The sequence below is a fragment of the Rhinolophus sinicus genome, chromosome 8 (assembly GCF_057876585.1).
Source record: "Rhinolophus sinicus isolate RSI-liver-muscle chromosome 8, RSI-T2T, whole genome shotgun sequence".
Taxonomy (NCBI): domain Eukaryota; kingdom Metazoa; phylum Chordata; class Mammalia; order Chiroptera; family Rhinolophidae; genus Rhinolophus; species Rhinolophus sinicus.
The window spans coordinates 3,142,995-3,161,283 of record NC_142508.1 but is presented as its reverse complement, the minus strand read 5'-3'; the positions used below and the strand labels follow the sequence as shown (position 1 = coordinate 3,161,283).

At 39.6% G+C, this 18,289-nt stretch overlaps 1 protein-coding gene across 21 annotated transcripts in view; it reads right to left on the bottom strand.

The window, feature by feature from the left end:
- Nucleotides 1-18,289, bottom strand: part of KMT2C (lysine methyltransferase 2C) — a 222,825-nt gene that overhangs the window by 44,505 nt on the left and 160,031 nt on the right. For 14 of the 21 annotated variants that reach the window (XM_088799766.1, XM_088799771.1, XM_088799770.1 and 11 more), the window contains 11 exons: nucleotides 16,323-16,451; nucleotides 14,399-14,518; nucleotides 12,044-12,174; nucleotides 10,652-10,832; nucleotides 7,085-7,189; nucleotides 6,707-6,754; nucleotides 5,541-5,720; nucleotides 5,371-5,403; nucleotides 5,151-5,276; nucleotides 662-794; nucleotides 222-436 (listed from right to left, as the gene is read on the bottom strand). In XM_088799766.1, the coding sequence (XP_088655892.1) occupies nucleotides 222-436; nucleotides 662-794; nucleotides 5,151-5,276; nucleotides 5,371-5,403; nucleotides 5,541-5,720; nucleotides 6,707-6,754; nucleotides 7,085-7,189; nucleotides 10,652-10,832; nucleotides 12,044-12,174; nucleotides 14,399-14,518; nucleotides 16,323-16,451 (1,401 nt within the window). The remainder of the gene's footprint in view (nucleotides 1-221; nucleotides 437-661; nucleotides 795-5,150; nucleotides 5,277-5,370; nucleotides 5,404-5,540; nucleotides 5,721-6,706; nucleotides 6,755-7,084; nucleotides 7,190-10,651; nucleotides 10,833-12,043; nucleotides 12,175-14,398; nucleotides 14,519-16,322; nucleotides 16,452-18,289) is intronic. The other 7 variants (XM_088799772.1, XM_088799780.1, XM_088799782.1 and 4 more) reach the window with 4 other exon arrangements.

The window sequence follows — 18,289 nt, the reverse complement described above, 5'->3', positions numbered from 1 at the left end:
AAATTAAATTTTGGGAAGTATGCAAATGGGCACAGGGCCTGGGATAAGAAAATGTGAGATGTTTCCGCATTTCTAGGGAATCTTCATTGTGCACAGTCATACTGGACGAAAATCAGTGATGATGCCCGCGCCTTCTATTACCGTAAAAAGAACAGAAACAACCGTCCCTACACATGCGGGAGGGCTGGGAATTCAGAGCGAGTAACACACCCAAGACTTACCAGGGAACTCCTCCTTCAGGTTGGGGAAGTTAATGTTGGTGTAGAGAACTGGTGCCACTGTCGCCATCTCCCCCAGGGCCTCCTCCTTCTCCCACTTGAGCGCACTTCTCTGGGCATTTGACAGTGTGTCACTTTCCCCTTCCACAGGGGGCGCTGACGCTGCCCACGAGCCGTGAGGGTCACTGGCCATTGGATTAAAGGCTGGGTTTTTATCCCTGGCAAATAATAAACAACTCGACTTCACAAACATAAAATAACTGTCTCAATACTATGATCAGGTACAAGTTAATTAAAACCTATCATTACAAAATACCTAAAATGTTGATGATTTTTAGCAAAGATCGCCAACAAATGTAATGTACGCGAGTATCGTGAACAGACTAACATTTACGTAACAAGAATGACTCAAGCTCCGGCAGGAAGTGAAGGACTGTAAATACCTGGCATCAGCATAAGGGGACTGAGCTATGGCGGACAACGGGCCCAGCCCACTCCCCGGAGGCAGCGAGTTGTGTGGGAGATGAGAACTGGGTCCAATGAGGCCGTTCATGAGCGGCATCCGGGAAAAAACATCTGAAAAGAAGAAAGCGACCATTCAGTTTGCATGTTGTTCATAAATAACAGAAAAGCTCCGGAAATACTTCTAAATAAAAATTTGCAACGCTATTGAAAAGCTGGATTTTATCAGTATTATCCTGTAAAATATTGCTTAAAGAGCGACTGCTTATAAAAGTTTGAAGCATGGCAGCTATAATGCTGATTACTTCACAACAGGACACTGGAAATGGCGTGTGTTTTAGCGTGTGACAGCACTGGGCTTGAATCTTATCAGAAGCAGAATCAATGCCTGCGTGCCCATAAAACACAGGTGCTCTGTGATGTGCCTGGTCTGCAGTAACTATTCAGCATGTATTAACAATGCATCTCAGTAAACGCTATTAAGCTGTATCAAATACTTTCTCTTCTTCATTCAAAACGTACAAACAGGTGTTATTCTATTTCACTCTTGTTCTGTTAAAACAAAACACCACCTATGATCTGTAAATTGGCACTTTCTCTAAAATAGTTTGGAACAAACAATATTCCATCTACCATTATCAATTAGATCGTTATTGTTAAAAACTATATACCTTCCGATTTTGCCCAAATTTTCATTACTTGGCGGTATTCACAAGCTTCAAATACCTTATCTTCTTTCTAAATAGGCATTATTAGGCGAGCCATAAAACCACATTTTGCTTCCCTGTAACTCCTCAAGCACGTAACTGCAACCCAAGGACAGTGATCTACTGTCCTTATCTAAGCTTTCCAGCAAAAACAAACACACACACCTGTTGTGTACCTTCAAAAGCCCCTCCCAATTGAGAGACATACTCTAAAGAAAATACACAGTCTGATAACTGCTACAAACCACGGAACAACTCCAGGAGAGTCACACCCACACCACCAACTAACTAGACAAATGGAAATACAGTTGTGCAATCGGCTACCACCCGGTTCACTTGGGAGAATGGGAGACGGCTAAGCTGACGACACCCACACGGAGCAGCTCCCTGCCCACCTAGCGCTTCACCAGCACGTCCTCCCACCTACAGTAGACCGACGGCTACAACCTGACAGCGCACACAGCTCCCGATCGCCACTTCCTGGGGAGAGCTCCGAAGCGGACTGCGCGCACGTTTCAGGATTTCGTCCAGGTCAGGGCTCTCCCCACTAAGTGGCAGAGTGGGACCCCCTGGCTCAGGACACTCAGGTTCACTCCAAGGGTAGATTAAGGACAGAGATCTCTGCCTTTATTCAAAGGAAAAGTAGGTTCCATTAAGGAATATGAAATTTTATTGAAAAACAGCACGTCTTTCATGTAATTAGGACAAACAAAAGCTTCTTTGTTGGAAAAGAGAATGTGATCCACGCTAAGGCCATCTGTCAACACTGACCACACTGAAACCTTTCACACAACACTAGCTATTACTTAAGCACTTTACGTAGGCCACGCACTGCTCTAAAAGCTGTGCGTGTATTAACTCTCTGATCCTCACAACAACCCTATGCAATGAGCTGTTGCGTGTAGCTCCATTTAAGCAAAAGGACACCTCACCCCAACCCCGCTGAGAAGTTAAAGAACTTGTTCAAGGACATGTAAGTCAATGCAAAGCATTTCTGCTTTAGAATTACTTTAATTAAGAGGTGGTCTTTTCCCCCCCCCTCTCTCTCTGAAGTCTACCATACCTACCCAACCTGGTCACACAAGTTTATAAAAGTAGTATTTTTCAGACATGAATCAAGGTAAGAATTGAAGAGTTACTTAACATTCACCTGAAGTGATTTCAAGTTACCCAAACTTCTTGGAATTTCCCAACCCCGCTCTGTCAACACGTGACTCTGCCGCCCTTCCTTCCCGCTCCTATGGAAGTTACTCTACTGAAGATGACCAAGAATCTTCATATGCAATGAAGCGCGTTACAAGCACTTGTCCCAGTTTACAACCTGCCTCTAAAGAACACTGCTTCTAAGACCCTCCACCTCTCCATGTTGCAATCTCGCACTGCTTTTTTCACTTCCACCTAATCCTTAAAAAGGAGAAAGAAAAGGAACATATAACTGCACACCTAATATAAAATCAGAGGAGTTAAGCATATAACTCACTACATTTAATTTGAGAAATTCTTCACGAGTCTGTACTGTACTGGCAGTGCTGTAGTACTCTTAGGAAATCTCACCCCGCCCACAACTTCAATTAGTACCACAAACACGTAATTCCTAAACTTTAGTCTGCAGCCTTGATCAATGTATGTGCCCCATTTCCAACAAACTGAAAATGGTCTCAAACTAAATTCCTTGTACCTCCACTATCCTCTCCGTCTTCTTCGTTGCCTGTTTCCAGTTCACAGCACGACTGGTTGTGCTCTCGGCAAGCCTGGCTTCCACAGAGTCTATTTTATTTCTCCTTTCTCCACACACCTTCCGTATCCATTCAGCAGCAAACTCCTACCCATTCTAACATCACTGTCTCTGCTATCCATTTCTTCTTTTCAGTGAGCATTGCAGACATATTTACATAGAACCCAAATTTCTACTTATTCCCAACCATAAGAAACTCATTAGCACACCCTTCTCGTCTCAAGATCATTTCCAATACACATCAGAGCTACACTGCCACAACGTGTAACTCGTCAGCTCACTTCACTGGTGCCCGGTCTTCAATGGCTGGAGAAGAAAGGCCAACTGCCACTGCCCATTTTTCCTACGGTCTAAATACCGTCTGACCCAAAGCGCATCTTCTGATTCTGCTCCTTAATCACTGCCCACTTTCCTCTCTCTCCTTGTGCTCTGGAAATTATTCAGTTGTCATTCCTAAATATCTACGTGTCGCCCTATATGGGACCTGAGCATGCTGTATTCTTAGGACAGAATTATTCTTCTTTCCTTCATATGTGAATGTTGAAACCTTAGTGCCTCTCCATGCACTTCTTGAATTATGCTCTACTATAGTATAAATTAGTTGTGTAACTGAAGGCCCGCGATACTAGGATTATAAGCTCCTGTGGGCAGGCAGCCTTAAAACACCCATCTCCTCAAAACCTTTTAAATGAGGCTGCATGGTGAAATGATTTAAATCACTGTAAAATCTTTTCTAAAGAAATACACCCTTAACTGATTTGATTTCTAATACATAGTTTCAGTTTCACAAAACATGGAGATAGACCATTTTCATATATTGAGGAGGAAAATACTGAAGAGCTCTGAGTCACTGAGAACGCATTTCAGAACAATTAAGGCAAAAAGCACATCTGATGAGTGTTTTATCCACAAATAAATAGCACATGTTCAGTCCGGCAGAAATGAAGACATTTCCTTATGTTTAGAGGCCAAACTGGCAGAGAATAAAATATTTTAATTATGTGCATTATGGAATTTTTCATGTATACACAAAATTAATACTAAAGATAACATTATTTGCACATTTCAGCTCTTACACAAAAAGTGTAAGATTTTATAAAAATATCATTAAATTTTTCAGTTCCATATATAATCAGGAAGCAGTGGCAAAAGGATACAGAGAAATAACCCTGTGGTCAAATTACCGAAAACACCCACCACCACAGGACTCCCAACTCCTTCCTAAAGGAGATTTCCTTCTCTGCAAACTACTCCCACAAATTTTAATTCTAGGCTATCAGAGTCCAGCTCTCCAGAAAGAGAGAGAAATTAAATCCTTAAACTTATTTTACCTATAGCTAGTTATAAGGAGGTAGAAGGAAAGTGAGCCAACAAAATAGGCAAATTTCCACAAAATTAGAACTTTCCTAGTGGACGGTGGCAGAAGGTCACTGATTTCCTCTGTGTGTATGGCGCACATATGCCGTGTGTGGCAGGGGACCCAGTGATACAGGCGGACATGAACGAGCCTTCAAAGAGCTCACAAGCTAAAGAAAAAGCCGCAATCACCCACACGGGGACTCATATTGGCACCACATGCTACAAATGAAAAGCATGGGGGTAGGTGTGGAAGAGGCCTGCTAAGCACTGAAGAAATGACAGTGGAACCGGGACGAGATCAGTGAGTACAGGCGTCCAGGTCAGCGGCGGTGTCTCCAGACACGTGAGCAGGGAGGCTGAGTGACACTGAGATGGGACGGGGGCTGCGGAAGGGAAGAGGGCGGCCATCGGAGCCTTCGCCCCACTCCAGCCACGTGACCAAAGGAAGTCTGGTCCTAAAGCGGCTCACAGGTTTCCAGCCTTTGGGAGGGTGGCGTGTGACTGAGGTCAATTTAGAGGTTAATAGTTTTCCATCCTCGCGAAAGAGGGTTTTGTCCTATTGGTTTGTATATGTTGCTACTAAGGGACGGGGATGAATTTGCCTTCGTGAACGCTGCACACACCCCCAGAACCATGCTTACGAAACCTTTCTAGGGGTGACATACATACCCTGATTGTGCAAGGGCAACAGAGGTGGTGCAGGGGGTGGCGGGGGCTGCGGTGCTGGAGGGGGCTGAGCGGACACGGGACTGAGCACAGCAGTAAACAAATCTTCCACGTCCTTTCCTCCAAGCTCTACGAGAGAAAATGATAACAATAAGATTAAAAGTCTACTAGAGCCATATGGGGAATGCCACCTTCATAAACTAAAAAATCAGAACACAAATACCTGGAATTTTATATAACTTTCCAAGAATTGCTCCTAGGATAGAATAAAGAAATAGAAATATTAACTACCATATCACTACACTGATACAAAATAGCATTTGTCACAGAAATTATCAGAAAAGAAGTGAAATTATAAATAAGCATGCAGAAATCTTTGAAAATCATATTTACTCATGTCTTTTAGAAAGCCTAGATGTAGGGCAAATATTTTACCATCTGTGACCATTTTGTCTAGTTCAGGACTGAGGATTCCATCGAGTTGCTCCTCACTTAATGGTCGTGAACTCTGATTGACATTTGACTGAGGCAGAGAGGAAGGCTCCTCAGCGATGGGCCCAATATCTATTCCAGCTGGAGGACCAAGGGAAATAAATTAAAACGTGAATTCCGAATTCTCAAACAAAAGGCAGCACACTATTTGCCTGCATTAATACACAACAGTAGGACTCAAATAGAGCAACGAAAAGCCTATAGTTCTGAAGTAATCAGGATTCTTCTATCTGGATGGTCAATCAGTAAAAAGTACGCACAATGTACTTGGAAACTAGATGCCACTTAAAGTTCTATTTTAATCAAAATAAAGACATTTCCTGAAGAACAAAAGAACACTTCTAGTTCAAATGTGCTAATTTCCACAAGGAATTAGCACCATATTATCATGATAGGCATCTAAGAGAGTATTCAATATACAATAGTCAATACACTAATTGCTTTACCTTGGAAGATAGTGCTTTGAATGTACAGTTCAACTATCAAAGCAGCGGGTGAAACAGGAGGAATGAGTTTCACATAAATTCATGAAAAGCTCTAAAATTCTTAATTAATGTTTAGTAAACATCCTTGTGAATAATTTCAACTACAGATAATATTTTGAAATATTCTGTAGTCACGAAACATGACATAAGCCATGTTTATGACAAAATGTGCTTTATCTCAGACGACTTGGATTTTAAAGCAAGAACCACGTTTAAAAGTGGTCTATCATCCAATTCCTTTGCCAGACTTTACTATTAAAGAGTAAAATTTAGTCTGCTCTTATTTGATTTTGTATTAGAAATTAACTCTATGACATTTGGGTAAAATTATAAATTACATATTAAGAATAAAACCATTCAATGAAAAAAACAACAACAAAAAAAACAACTACTGAGAAAGTCATCCAAAGCACAGTCGAGCTGTATGATGCTTTAGCTACGCGCACAAAAGGAAAAGCAAAGTACGGGTTAGTGACCAATTAGCACTCTAACAAATAGGCATGCACCTACGGGCTGCTTCAGCTGAAATCACTATCAAAAAGACTACTCTAGTCAGCCGTCATCCATTGCTCAGTTTCTTACCAAATGGAAAGGGTGAGCTCTCAACCTGGAAAGTGCATAAATCAAGACCTACAAGACCCAAACCAAATAAAATGGATGATTACCACCGGAGCAGGAAGTGAGGGACAACGCAAACAAAAGAGGAAACAAGACACAGCAAGACGTTAAGGCAATGAGCCTTAAATTTGATGCTCTTAGAAAGACAACAGAAATTAACTAACTTGCTATTTCCCCTAAGCAGGAAAGCCAAGGTAGATCAAATTACACGATCAGTTTTTTGGTAATGACGAAAAAAATTTTTTTTTCCAGTTTCAGAGAAAAGACTAAACTTGTTCCACACACATAAACCTCTCACTCATATCATAAAACAGACACTGGGCAAACAGCATTCATATATACCTGAATGATCAACTGATTTTGCAAGGTCATCTGAAATTATTCCAAGAATGTCATCATCTGTGTTTAAGACTTCAGAAATATCAGCTAAGGGGTCATCAGCAGTACCTAAATATAGTAAGTATATATTTAAAGTCTCAGTATTTTTCTAGACATTAAGTTCTAAAACACCTTTACTCATTCAACCATTTACTACGTATCTCGAGTACAGCAGACGCTGAAGTAAATGCTAAAATTAAGTTTGTTACGTCTACAGTAAGGGATTTGTTTCACAGAAAAGGCACTCCAAAGTTCTGAATAACAAGGCATTTTGTTTTGTGACTGGTTTATATTAATGAATTTAAAATAAAGACCTATAGGCAATAAACGTGAAATAGAATGCTGTCAGAAGCAAAGCAAAACAATTCATTAATAAAGTACTATATCTAAAAATGGCATCTGGACAACAAAACAGAAAATATGAAAGAAAACCCATTATCTAGAAATCCCTTGTGAAGTATAAACCAGACACTACCCAGTCCCCACCTCCTTCCAGCTTCACCTTTATACTGATTACTCGTTCACTTATTTGTTAGAAAAACATCTGCGTGCCCACAGAACCATGTCTACGGACTGTGTTAATAGGCTCTGTTGCAGCCACTGGGAATAGAGAAGGGACTAAAACCAAGTCCATACCCTCACGTAGTTTAGTTTCTCAGAGGGGATCAGGCTGTAAATAAATGATGTCAGTATAAGTACTATAAAGATTTTAAAAAAGAATTAAGAATAAAATGTGGGGATGATGTATCAGATAGAGTGGTCGTAAGAGCTTTTAAAAGGACACGATGATCATACATGAATCTAAATGAACTAAGGGAGATGTGAAGACTGGAGAGGAAGGGTTTTGCCCACTCCTGGGGCCAGTGTGTTATTGTAGTGCTAAAGGTTACGTACAGGTTCACAGGTCACGGCGAAGACTGAGCTTTATCCTAACATATAAAGTACAAAGGAAGGTTGAGGGCAGGAGAGAATATGGTTGATGCATGAAGGGAGCACGCTGACGGCCATGTGCAGAGCGGGCTGGGGCTGGAGGTGGGGTAAGGGTGACGGGAAGACAGGAAACCTGGAGACCAGTCAGCCAGGTGGTGCTGGAGTCCAAGTGACAGGTGGTGACAGCTCGCACTATCGTGGTAGAAGAGTCAGAAGGGGTTGGCTTTGGGCCACATTTTGAAGGCAAAGAAAAATGTGTGGATGCATTACATATGAATGTGAGATAATAAGAAGTCAAGGGTTTCTGGCGTAATCAAGTAGAAAATTATTTAGGCTAGCACTAGTAATTTGTTAGTTATTTAGTTAAGAAACGTGTGAATTTTTAAAACCATTTCAACTGTATTTTTACTTTAAAAATAGGAAATGGGACATAAAATTAATACTCCAGATCCTAGACCCAGTATTTCTATGAACCACAAATAGTCTTGTCCCATTAAACATACACTTTTCAAATAGAATTCATATATACATAAGAATATTACAGTTTTTCAAAGTGAAAGCAAATGTAAAGTTTATATGGCCAAATACTGGTTAAGTTTTTAGAGAAATATAATTATTTCAACAATGTATCCTCTAGACAACAGTCCACTTGAAAGAAAAAAATTCTGGATAATTCTTTCAAGGGTCATCTAGTATGAGTATGCTTGTTTTAGACCAATGGAATTCTACTACACAAATTATAACCAACATTTTTTAAAAGACCATGTTTAAAACGTTCTCCACTACCTGAAGAAAAATTTTGTATCTTATTAACAGTCATTAAAACTGATGTAACAGACTATATTGAATGAAATGCAAAAAATAGAAAGCCTGTACTTGTAAATTTCCCATTAAAAGGGCAAGAATGATTCAACTGCAAAACACATTACATTTAATGCAGGTTTTGAAACAAGTGTTACTCTAATCATCCACATTTTGGCTTTATGATTACACCATTCTCTCTTCAGCAGTTTTGTGGAAAAAACAACTTCAAATAAAGGAAAAAGGAATAAAAATAACATAGATCAATGTTTTTCCTGCCACAATATTATGTCTTCTGTGCAATTTCTGTTCTCTTCCTTCCTTATACAAACTCACGTACAAGTAACTTCTATTCTAAGTCTGTAAATGGCCAGTCGTGGTTTCACGGTAAGATGTCCTTAACAGTACGACATCCTTTGACAGACCCACAGGTCTTTCACTACACATATTGACATGGACAAGAGCAGGTAGTACTTAAAACAACAGAATTACAGTAAAATGACCTGCTCCAGTTAAACAAAAAGCATGGCCTTTTAGTCCAGTACGTACTTCCATTTCCTTGCCGACCAGAGTAAAACTGGATGTGTGCACGCTTTCATGAGGGGTAAGACTGCTGGTAATTCTCTGAAGAAGTTAAAATAAAACTAGAAAAGCCTGATTTCCGTCCAGGATCACGCTCCTCGGCTGTGACTACTTAACACATCGAGCCACGTCTCCGTGAAGACTGCCGTTAGGACAGTTTCCAAACAGAGTTTATAAAATTAATTGAGCACCAAATGTAATCAAAGGCAAAATAGATGACGTCAGAACATTAATTTATAACTGTTAGTAAGATAAACATCTAGAAGTCGGGAAGACGATCACAGCTCTTATACACCCAACCAATTGAGCTCCTGGAGCCGCGCTGATGTTAATATTACTTGATGAACATACTCAGTTCCCACACCTTTCTCTAATTTTAAATACCATGTTTCCGTGAAAAGAAGACCCAGCCGGACAATCAGCACTAATGCGTCTTTTGGAGCAAAAATTAATATAAGACCCGGTATTATATTATATTATATTATGTTAGATAAGGCCCGGCCTTGTATTATAGTAAAATAAGACCGGGTCTTATATTAATTTTTGCTCCAAAAGACATTAGAGCTGATGGCCCACCGAGGTCTTATTTTCAGGGAAACACGGTCGTCTCCGTATTTAACTATGTCTAGGGCAGTGGTTCTCAATCAGGAGCAATTTCGCAGGGGACATTTGGCAGTAACGTGGAGGCTTTTTTGATCACTGTGACATGGTGAGGACAGAGATGCTGCTCAATGCCCTACCAGCACCAGAAGGCCTCCCTCCTCCAACGAAGATTACTTGATCGGGCTTGAACTGTCAGTAGTGAGAAACGAAGAAGGCCCTGTGTTTCACTGTATTAACACAGGCTGTCAGCTGGTTCCCAACCACACACTTTTTGTCCTCTTTTGAATTTATCTGGGTATGTAATTATCAAAAACCTATCTTAAGTTGAAGATTTTATATTTATAACTCACCAACTATGGCCAAATTACACTCGCTTACATTACCCTTAGCAAAGCATAAACCTAACACCTTCCTTTGCAACTCTTGGTTTTGGTGGTAGTTTCGCTTAGTTGCCAAACCTTATAGACCTGTCTGTCCACTTAAAAACAGTTGCATTTACTGAATACAAGTTACACTTCAATAAAGTCAATTTTAAAACTGCATGAGGCCAAAGTGAAGCGCTTCCAAGGTTTACTAAACAGGAAAATAATGTCAGGTGATAAAGGTTCCACATACCGTGAGCTCCGGGTTTGGCTGGAGTAGAGGATGCAGTAAGTAGTGGATCTAAGGAAGGATCCAAGAAATTTGTATTCATGTTTGTTTTATACGACAGCTGGGCTGTGTCTTCTGACAGATTATCTAAACTTAGCTTGTTTTGTCTACTTGTATCTAGAAGATCTTTTCCAAAGAAAGCTTCCTAGATAAAGAAAAGCACATATGAAAATGACAGTTATAAAATTATCAGTGTCATCGTTTCTGACAGGAAGGCAGAATATAACAGAAAGGCTTGGTATTTAACAATAGAAATTGAATATAGAAATATATAAACAACATCCTGTCAACTATTTCATATAGATTCCCCTTATTTTAAAAGTACGATTTTTTGGGTAGTTTTATTAGAGACAAATAAAATTATGCAAACAATACCACACAGTTCTGTCAAATGTGTTTCTAGCAACAGCAGTATAATAATTCAGTAATTGTTAATTGAAAGGAAATGTATTTTAAAGCTATTAAACTAGTAATAGCAAACTGGAAAATTAAGGTAAAAAAATAAATACGAGTCAAGCACAGAGGAGGCATCTATGTAGGTCACAGTTCAATGGGAGGGACCGAGCAGACAAACAGCCAGAGACACGAATGTCAGGGTGGACGCTCCACGGAGTATGTTCCAACCCAATGTGTACACGTGAAGAACTAGAGGCCAGGAAGAACGCACACGATCGGGAACGCAGAGTGAGCTGGGGACCGAACCAGTGTTTAATCTCAGTCCTATTTCTAATACAGGGCTTTTCCAGCATAGCACATGGCCTAGAACTCTTCTGTAACTTAATGTTTACAAGATGTACTAGAAAGATGTCTATTTTCATGTAATCTACATCTACCAAACATAATTTCTTCAAACTGATGGACAGTTTTTGGATGCATATTTCAGAAAACAAAAACAATTCCGCTTAAATCTTTGATTCTCCGGGCCTCCAAAAGGGGTAAATGATTATTAAAGCTGTCACTTTGGCTGCTGAAAACTCGTCTTCATTCAGTGAACATGATTCCTGTATCTGGTACCGGCAAACGGGACCGACCACAAGAGGTGGGCCTGGGGAGCGCAGGTGTGAATGCTTTGGAAGGATGAGCTGTTCTCAGCCCAAAGTGTCCTTGTATAGCTTATGAAATATTTGTAAGTGAAAACTGGGATTTGAAAAAAAAAGAACTTTGTGAAGTGTATCAAAGCACAAAAAAAGAAAACGTTAATTTTTCTGGGCCCCTGGAAGGTAAAAGTGGCATTTAAGATGAGTAATTCAATACAAAACAAGAACAAAATTAACAACAGACCTATTTTTCAAAACTCAATACATTACATCCCTTTCATTAACAAACTACATAATATAACGTAAAGCAAAATATTACCTGTAAATAAGCAGGGAAAGTTTCTTCGAGCTTATTTTTCCTTTTTCGGTATCTCTTCTTTATTTTTTCAGTGTTTTCAGTAACAGAAACAGATTCATCAACTAGAGTGTCTGGTAACTGCTCACTCCAGCCTGAAACAATAGGCACATTTATGAATAGGTGGCATTTAAAATTTCAGACAAACCCACCCAAAGTAATTTTGTAGCTTACCAATATACCCAAAGCGTGTTCCATATAAATAAACATGCTTTTTCTTTTTTCTTCCAGTTTTATTGAGATATAATTGACATACAACACTAAGTTTAAGGTATACAGAATGACAAGATTTTCACAAAAAAGTTCTCAAAGCAAGTTTATCAGTAACTTTTAAATATCATAAAAAAGTCCTTTCATGTCTATTTAGTATCAGCATGTTTACCATTGTCTCTTAATGAAAATGAAGATTACTCAAAGACCAAAAATTCAAGTAAAATAAGAACCACAGAAATAAGCAAAGAACTAAATAAAACTCTCTGAAATTTTGCTAAAACCCAGTGGCCTTGAACTCTAGTTCTCAGAGCCTTATGAGGAATGGGCAACAGCAGACAAACATTAAGGCCTCTCCAAGGTGCTGAATAACCAGAGTTGCCTTGTATGAAAGTGGGACCCGGGGGGCGGCCGGTTCGCTCAGTTGGTTGGTGGTTAGAGCACAGTGCTCTTAACAACAAGGTTGCCGGTTCAATCCCCACAGGGGCCACTGTGAGCTGCGCCCTCCACAGCTAGATTGAAACAACTACTTGACTTGCAGCTGATGGATCCTGGAAAAACACACTTAAATAAATGAAAGTTTAAAAAAAAGAAAGAAAGAAAGAAAGTGGGAGCCTGAAGGGACTCCACGCTCAGGGTTAGTTTAACAAGAACACACACTCTGATTACCCAACCCCGCAGTACATGCTCGCTGCCCCACCCCCTCTCCTCCACCAACAGCAAAGAAATCTGCTGGCTGTTTTGTCCTAGAATGTGGTGCTGGGTAAAAAGGCAAAAAATATAAATCTTCCCTGAGCATAGCCCTAATGTGTAAGAAACCTGAATTTACAGAAAATAAGTAAGTGGACCCAGAAACTTCAAACTAAACATTTAGCTTTAAAGAAGTCCTGGGATAGTAGCATCTCATGTTCCTGCAAGTGACAAATACAAATATACTCTCTGAAAGAACAAATCTTCAATTCAGGTCTCCAAAGTCTGGAGAATGTTCTAGAGAACATATAAACTTACAGTAACGAAAAATTCACATGTGTGCATCTGTATGTATATTTGTATCTTCAACATAAACACACGGGGATGAGGCACTAGGAAACGGAGCCAGGAGAGAGAGTGGAATCAGGCGTGTGATGGCTTTACATGTGATATTCTAAATCAGTTAGACACATGAAGGAATGAAAAACAACTGAAACGAGGAGTTGGTCAACTAGTAGGCTGCAAAGAGAAATGACTAAAATATCAAAAAGGCAATTCAGAAAAGGAGAAAAACACTAATTTACAAACTCAATGGATGACTTTCGATGACACAGATGAAGGAACAGAATACTGAACTAAAAGAGGCCACAAATTTAGAAGACACAAAGAGACAGGTGGAAAACACAACACATACTTTCAGTGAACATATCACATTTTTAAATTCGGGCTTATTACAGCCATACGAGTCATATTAAAAACTTCTTTAAAATCATTATGGTGCTTCCTTTTAAAAATGTGCAGCAATTTCTAAATTTTATTAATTCATAGGTCAAAACCAAAGCCCACAGTAATGGAAGAATTCTATTCAATAGAGCACATGCTGAACACACCTCATTTTCCTTTCCACATCCTATTTTAAAGCATTTAAAATACATAACCGTGCAATGGTTTGGCTTTCTTTGAAGCTCTAAGTGAGGATGAGAGACTATTAATTGGAAGACGTATTTCTAAAACATTATACAACTTTGTTAAAAAAATTGCTGGGGTATGCTATCACTTTCAACTAAAAAGTCTACAAGTTTCTAATTTTATGCCAAGTAGCTGAGACAGTCAAAGAAAGGCCTTTTGTGAGAAGGCCAGAAAGTACCCGATGTAATTAAGTGATTCGGTCCCTGGACTACTTATATCGAACACAGGAAAAGCAAGGAACTGGTTACCAAGTCTCTGAGGAGTAGTGTGCTGGACTTCCATCGCTTCCTAATCAAACCTAAACTTCTGTATTACAGGTGTGAGCTCCACAGGCGCTCAACTCCACGACCCTAAGCAGCACTCAGGACACGACAGGGCAGAAGGTAGGGTAGCGCTCTGCAGCACAGCCATAAGACAAAGGGGTTAAATCCAACAAAGTCAGTGCCATACCATCGTCTCTGCTCGGTAACTGCTCAGAGATCGAGCCCGAGGAGTCCTTCCTGATCACAGATCTTTTGGCTTTTCCTTGTCCGGTCCGACTTCTTTGCCGCACCATAAACCCGCCAATACCTGTCCAACATAAAATTGGGCGACCTCGTTAAGTGACTGATTTCTCCCTATAGTCCCACAGTAGGGTGAAACTGCTTAACGTTACACAGTGAGAAGTATTTCCCAAATTCAACATGGGAGAATTTAAATCAATAATCACATTTTTATGCAAAAATACAAGTTTGGAAATTAGCAAATAAAAGAGGTTAAAGCTATTATTACCTCAAGACTAACAAGACAGGAATAAAAATTCATTAGAGTACAGAAAGACTGCATGCATTTCCTCTCCTGAACACCATCAGAGGAAATATTCTTTATTTAACACGTATTAGTAACTCATATACTATCATTTAAATTATTTGTACATTAGCTGAGGGAGAACAGAGACAAGACACAAACCAAACTAATGATCCAAACAAAACTCAGGATTCCAGCGGGAGCGTGTCTAGTTACGCCTGGCTGAGGCCCTCAGACAGGGGACATACACAGCAGCTCTGTGTTAAGAGCACGTGACCTGGAGCCAAACTGTGTGATTCTGGTTACTGCTTCACTCTAGGCAACTTATTAAATGATTCCGTGCTCCAGGCCCTCGGTGGTAAAGCAGGGATACTGTACTGCACCTCCTCACACATATGTCATGAGGATTAAACACGTGTAAACTAACAGATGGAAAGTGCTTGGAATAGCACCTGACCCAAGATCAACACTAAGTTTTCGTCATGATACAGCTGTGCAACAATACACTCTGTGACTTAACGGGCCCCTCAGTTAGAAGGAGGGCAGAGAGGGAAAAAATAAATCATCGAAGCTCCTAGGAGAAACGTGCAATGTCTAACAAAGTGTCCTCATACGCCTCGTAATTCGGGAGAAATGGAATCATTTCCTACAATGGGTAGGATGAGGCAACTCCAGGTCCGTAGGACAACGTGGCCCGTTTGTAAGGAAGGTTAGCTGCTCAGGTCTTGCAGAACAAACACAGTGAGAAAGGCTTTCCTCGTACACCAACAGGTATTTAGATCCCTCTTGCCAGTAATGTAAGCAATCAGAAGAAATAAAAATTAAACTGATTCAATGTAATACCTCATCGATTGGTAAAGACATTAATAAACTACCTTAAAAAAGCCTGTAAATTCTGTATTGTGACCATTTCAGTAACTGTTTTTCAGTGAGGCAAATAAAATTTGACAAGCACGTTTCTGTCTACCCCCGAGTCTGAGGAAATCAGACAGTATTTATTATCATTGTATTAACTGGACTATAAATTTTAGGAGGCATAACCACCCTGACACACCCCTTCACACTGTACACTTACTGGCACCACGCAGAAACACAGCAGAAGTTTTAAAAAATATAAAACTGTTAGAAAGTGAATGCTAAAAATTAAAATAACAAGTACACATCAAGAGAATATACCAGGGGAGCCAAACAAACGTATACACATTTTAAGAGATGTTATCTTAAAATGTGTATACATTTTTTGGGCACTTTTTGTTTTGGCACCCTCTGTATATAAATGGCTTTAAAAGTCCAGGTATAAGTGAAACTCAATCTAGCGAAGCGTTTAATAAAATGGACAATATTTGGGATAAGGCATTAAATGATTTATTGTGAGGTATCACATACTCAGCCTAAGGAATCTGTCACCTAAAAGGAATATTCAATTAGTTCAGTTCTTTATAAATACAAGTTTCAGCTTAGAGAGTTAAGAAGCTATATCTCAACCTGATGATTTAATTATAATATCAATACCATCAAGCCCTCAATACCATTTTCTTAAATCAACTAAGTGTCGATCAGGATAAAACGTCCAGCTCAGGCGCTGTACCTGGTCTGTACGGTTTCCTTTTTCTCTTCTTGACGCCCTCTGTCCCTTCTGCTCCCTTAGCTTCATCATCCACAGCTTCCCGTTCAGGACTAGATTCTGATTTGCCATCACAATCCATAAGTTCGCCTTCTGGAAAAAAGTAAACGTACAGATAAAACTAGGAAAGCCTATCAAATCCGTAACTCCTACGCAACAGGAAAGACAATACAAAGCAAACTGGCCACTGAGCCACGCTAACTGTGCCTCCCGCGTGGCAGGAAAGGACAGAGATGGAAATGTCCGAATAGTCCTAGAACTCATGCGACTTAATGCAGGGATCTCAGGAAACGGAACAGTTACCAGGGAAAGGGAGACACACAGAGAAGATGCTCAAAAAGATGATTATAAATCACTTTGCACTTAAATCATCCCTTTGCTTTTAATTATGTCTTCCAGTCCAGGACCCCAAGGCTTGCTCTCTAGAATAGACCTCCCTTCTTTCTGAGTTCTAACTATAGCTATAATTGGATATTACCTAGTTACTGAAAACTATATCCAAAATTGAAAGTTCACCCATTCCAGGTGTTACCTAGCATCATTAAAAGGCATGGAAATGTACCCTGGAGAAGCCAGAATCCTGGGAGATGGCCTTGACAATTCCTAACCTCTTCAACAATCAAGATGCCTCAATCTCTCTCAAAAAATATTTCATTTCTCTACCACCTTGGTCCAATTTTGATTTGTTATAATACCCTCCCTACCTAAGCTTCCCTACCTCTAAGCTTACCTTCCTCTCAAATCAGTTCTTCAAATTGTAGTTTAAATAATCTTTCTATAAACGTGTATCAATTTTCTACTTAAAATCCTTTAATGTCTCCCCAGTGGCCTCAAAATGAATTGTAAGGCCCACGTAACAATCCCTTGCAAACTCTGCAGCTTCATGTCTCTCCACCCACCCTGAGCTACACTCAGTTCCTCGAACACATCAAGTCCTTTCTCCCATTCCTTCCCCAACTTCAGCCCTTCATCTACTTTTCTTTTGGGATTTATTCTATCACTTCCTTAGAGAATTCCTGATGTTTAGACCAGGTTACATGCCAGTTACATGTTCCTGTACATGACACATTATGCTTCATTTTAATTGACTGTTTCCTTGCTAGAGAACACTCCCCACGAAAACAGGTATTACGACTCCTGTTAACAGCTGCATCCACAGCATGGTACCTAATAGATGTTTAATAATTATTTGACTGAATGAAGTGAACGGTGACATTATGTATACAAAAGCACAGTTCTTAGAAAAGAATGCTATATTAACACTATGAAGAGCAAACCTTTGAAAGTTTTATATGGATCTACACTGCTATAGGAAAAAGAACAAGTTGCCAGATACATTTAAAATTAAACTTTAGCTCTTTTCTTCATGATTCTAAATACTATATAAACATTTTCTGTAACACCATTCCCAGGATTTGTGAACTTGTTTTTGATAATTAAGTTGATGTTTGAGGCCAATTCCCTAACAATCTGCTATCTGCTCTATTTAGCTAAGACTGTCTTAAAAGGAAATGCTTCTTTACAGAAACTTAGCAAGCACCAAGGAAAACAAAAATACCAATGGTTTAACCACAACATAAACCCACCTAAAAATGTATAAGAGGGAATTTTGGGTGAAGATGGAAGATTAAATTCATGTATCTAATTTCACTCTTCCAAAACCCTACCTACTAAACACACAGAGCAATTATCTGTTTTTACAAGACAAACCCACAAATACAGAGAAAACAGGACAGGAGGAAAGGTACAATCTTAGAAAAAGAAAGCGAAAGAAAGATGAATGATAACTGACTTAGCAAATGCAAATTCTTAACTGCGAGTGGAAAGAACCAAGAAAAAAGTTTATAACACCATCCTCAAAAGGCGGAGGAGATATATAATCCCCCAAATTTACCTTCCATATATTCTCTCTTGGGAAACAAAGGAAGGTA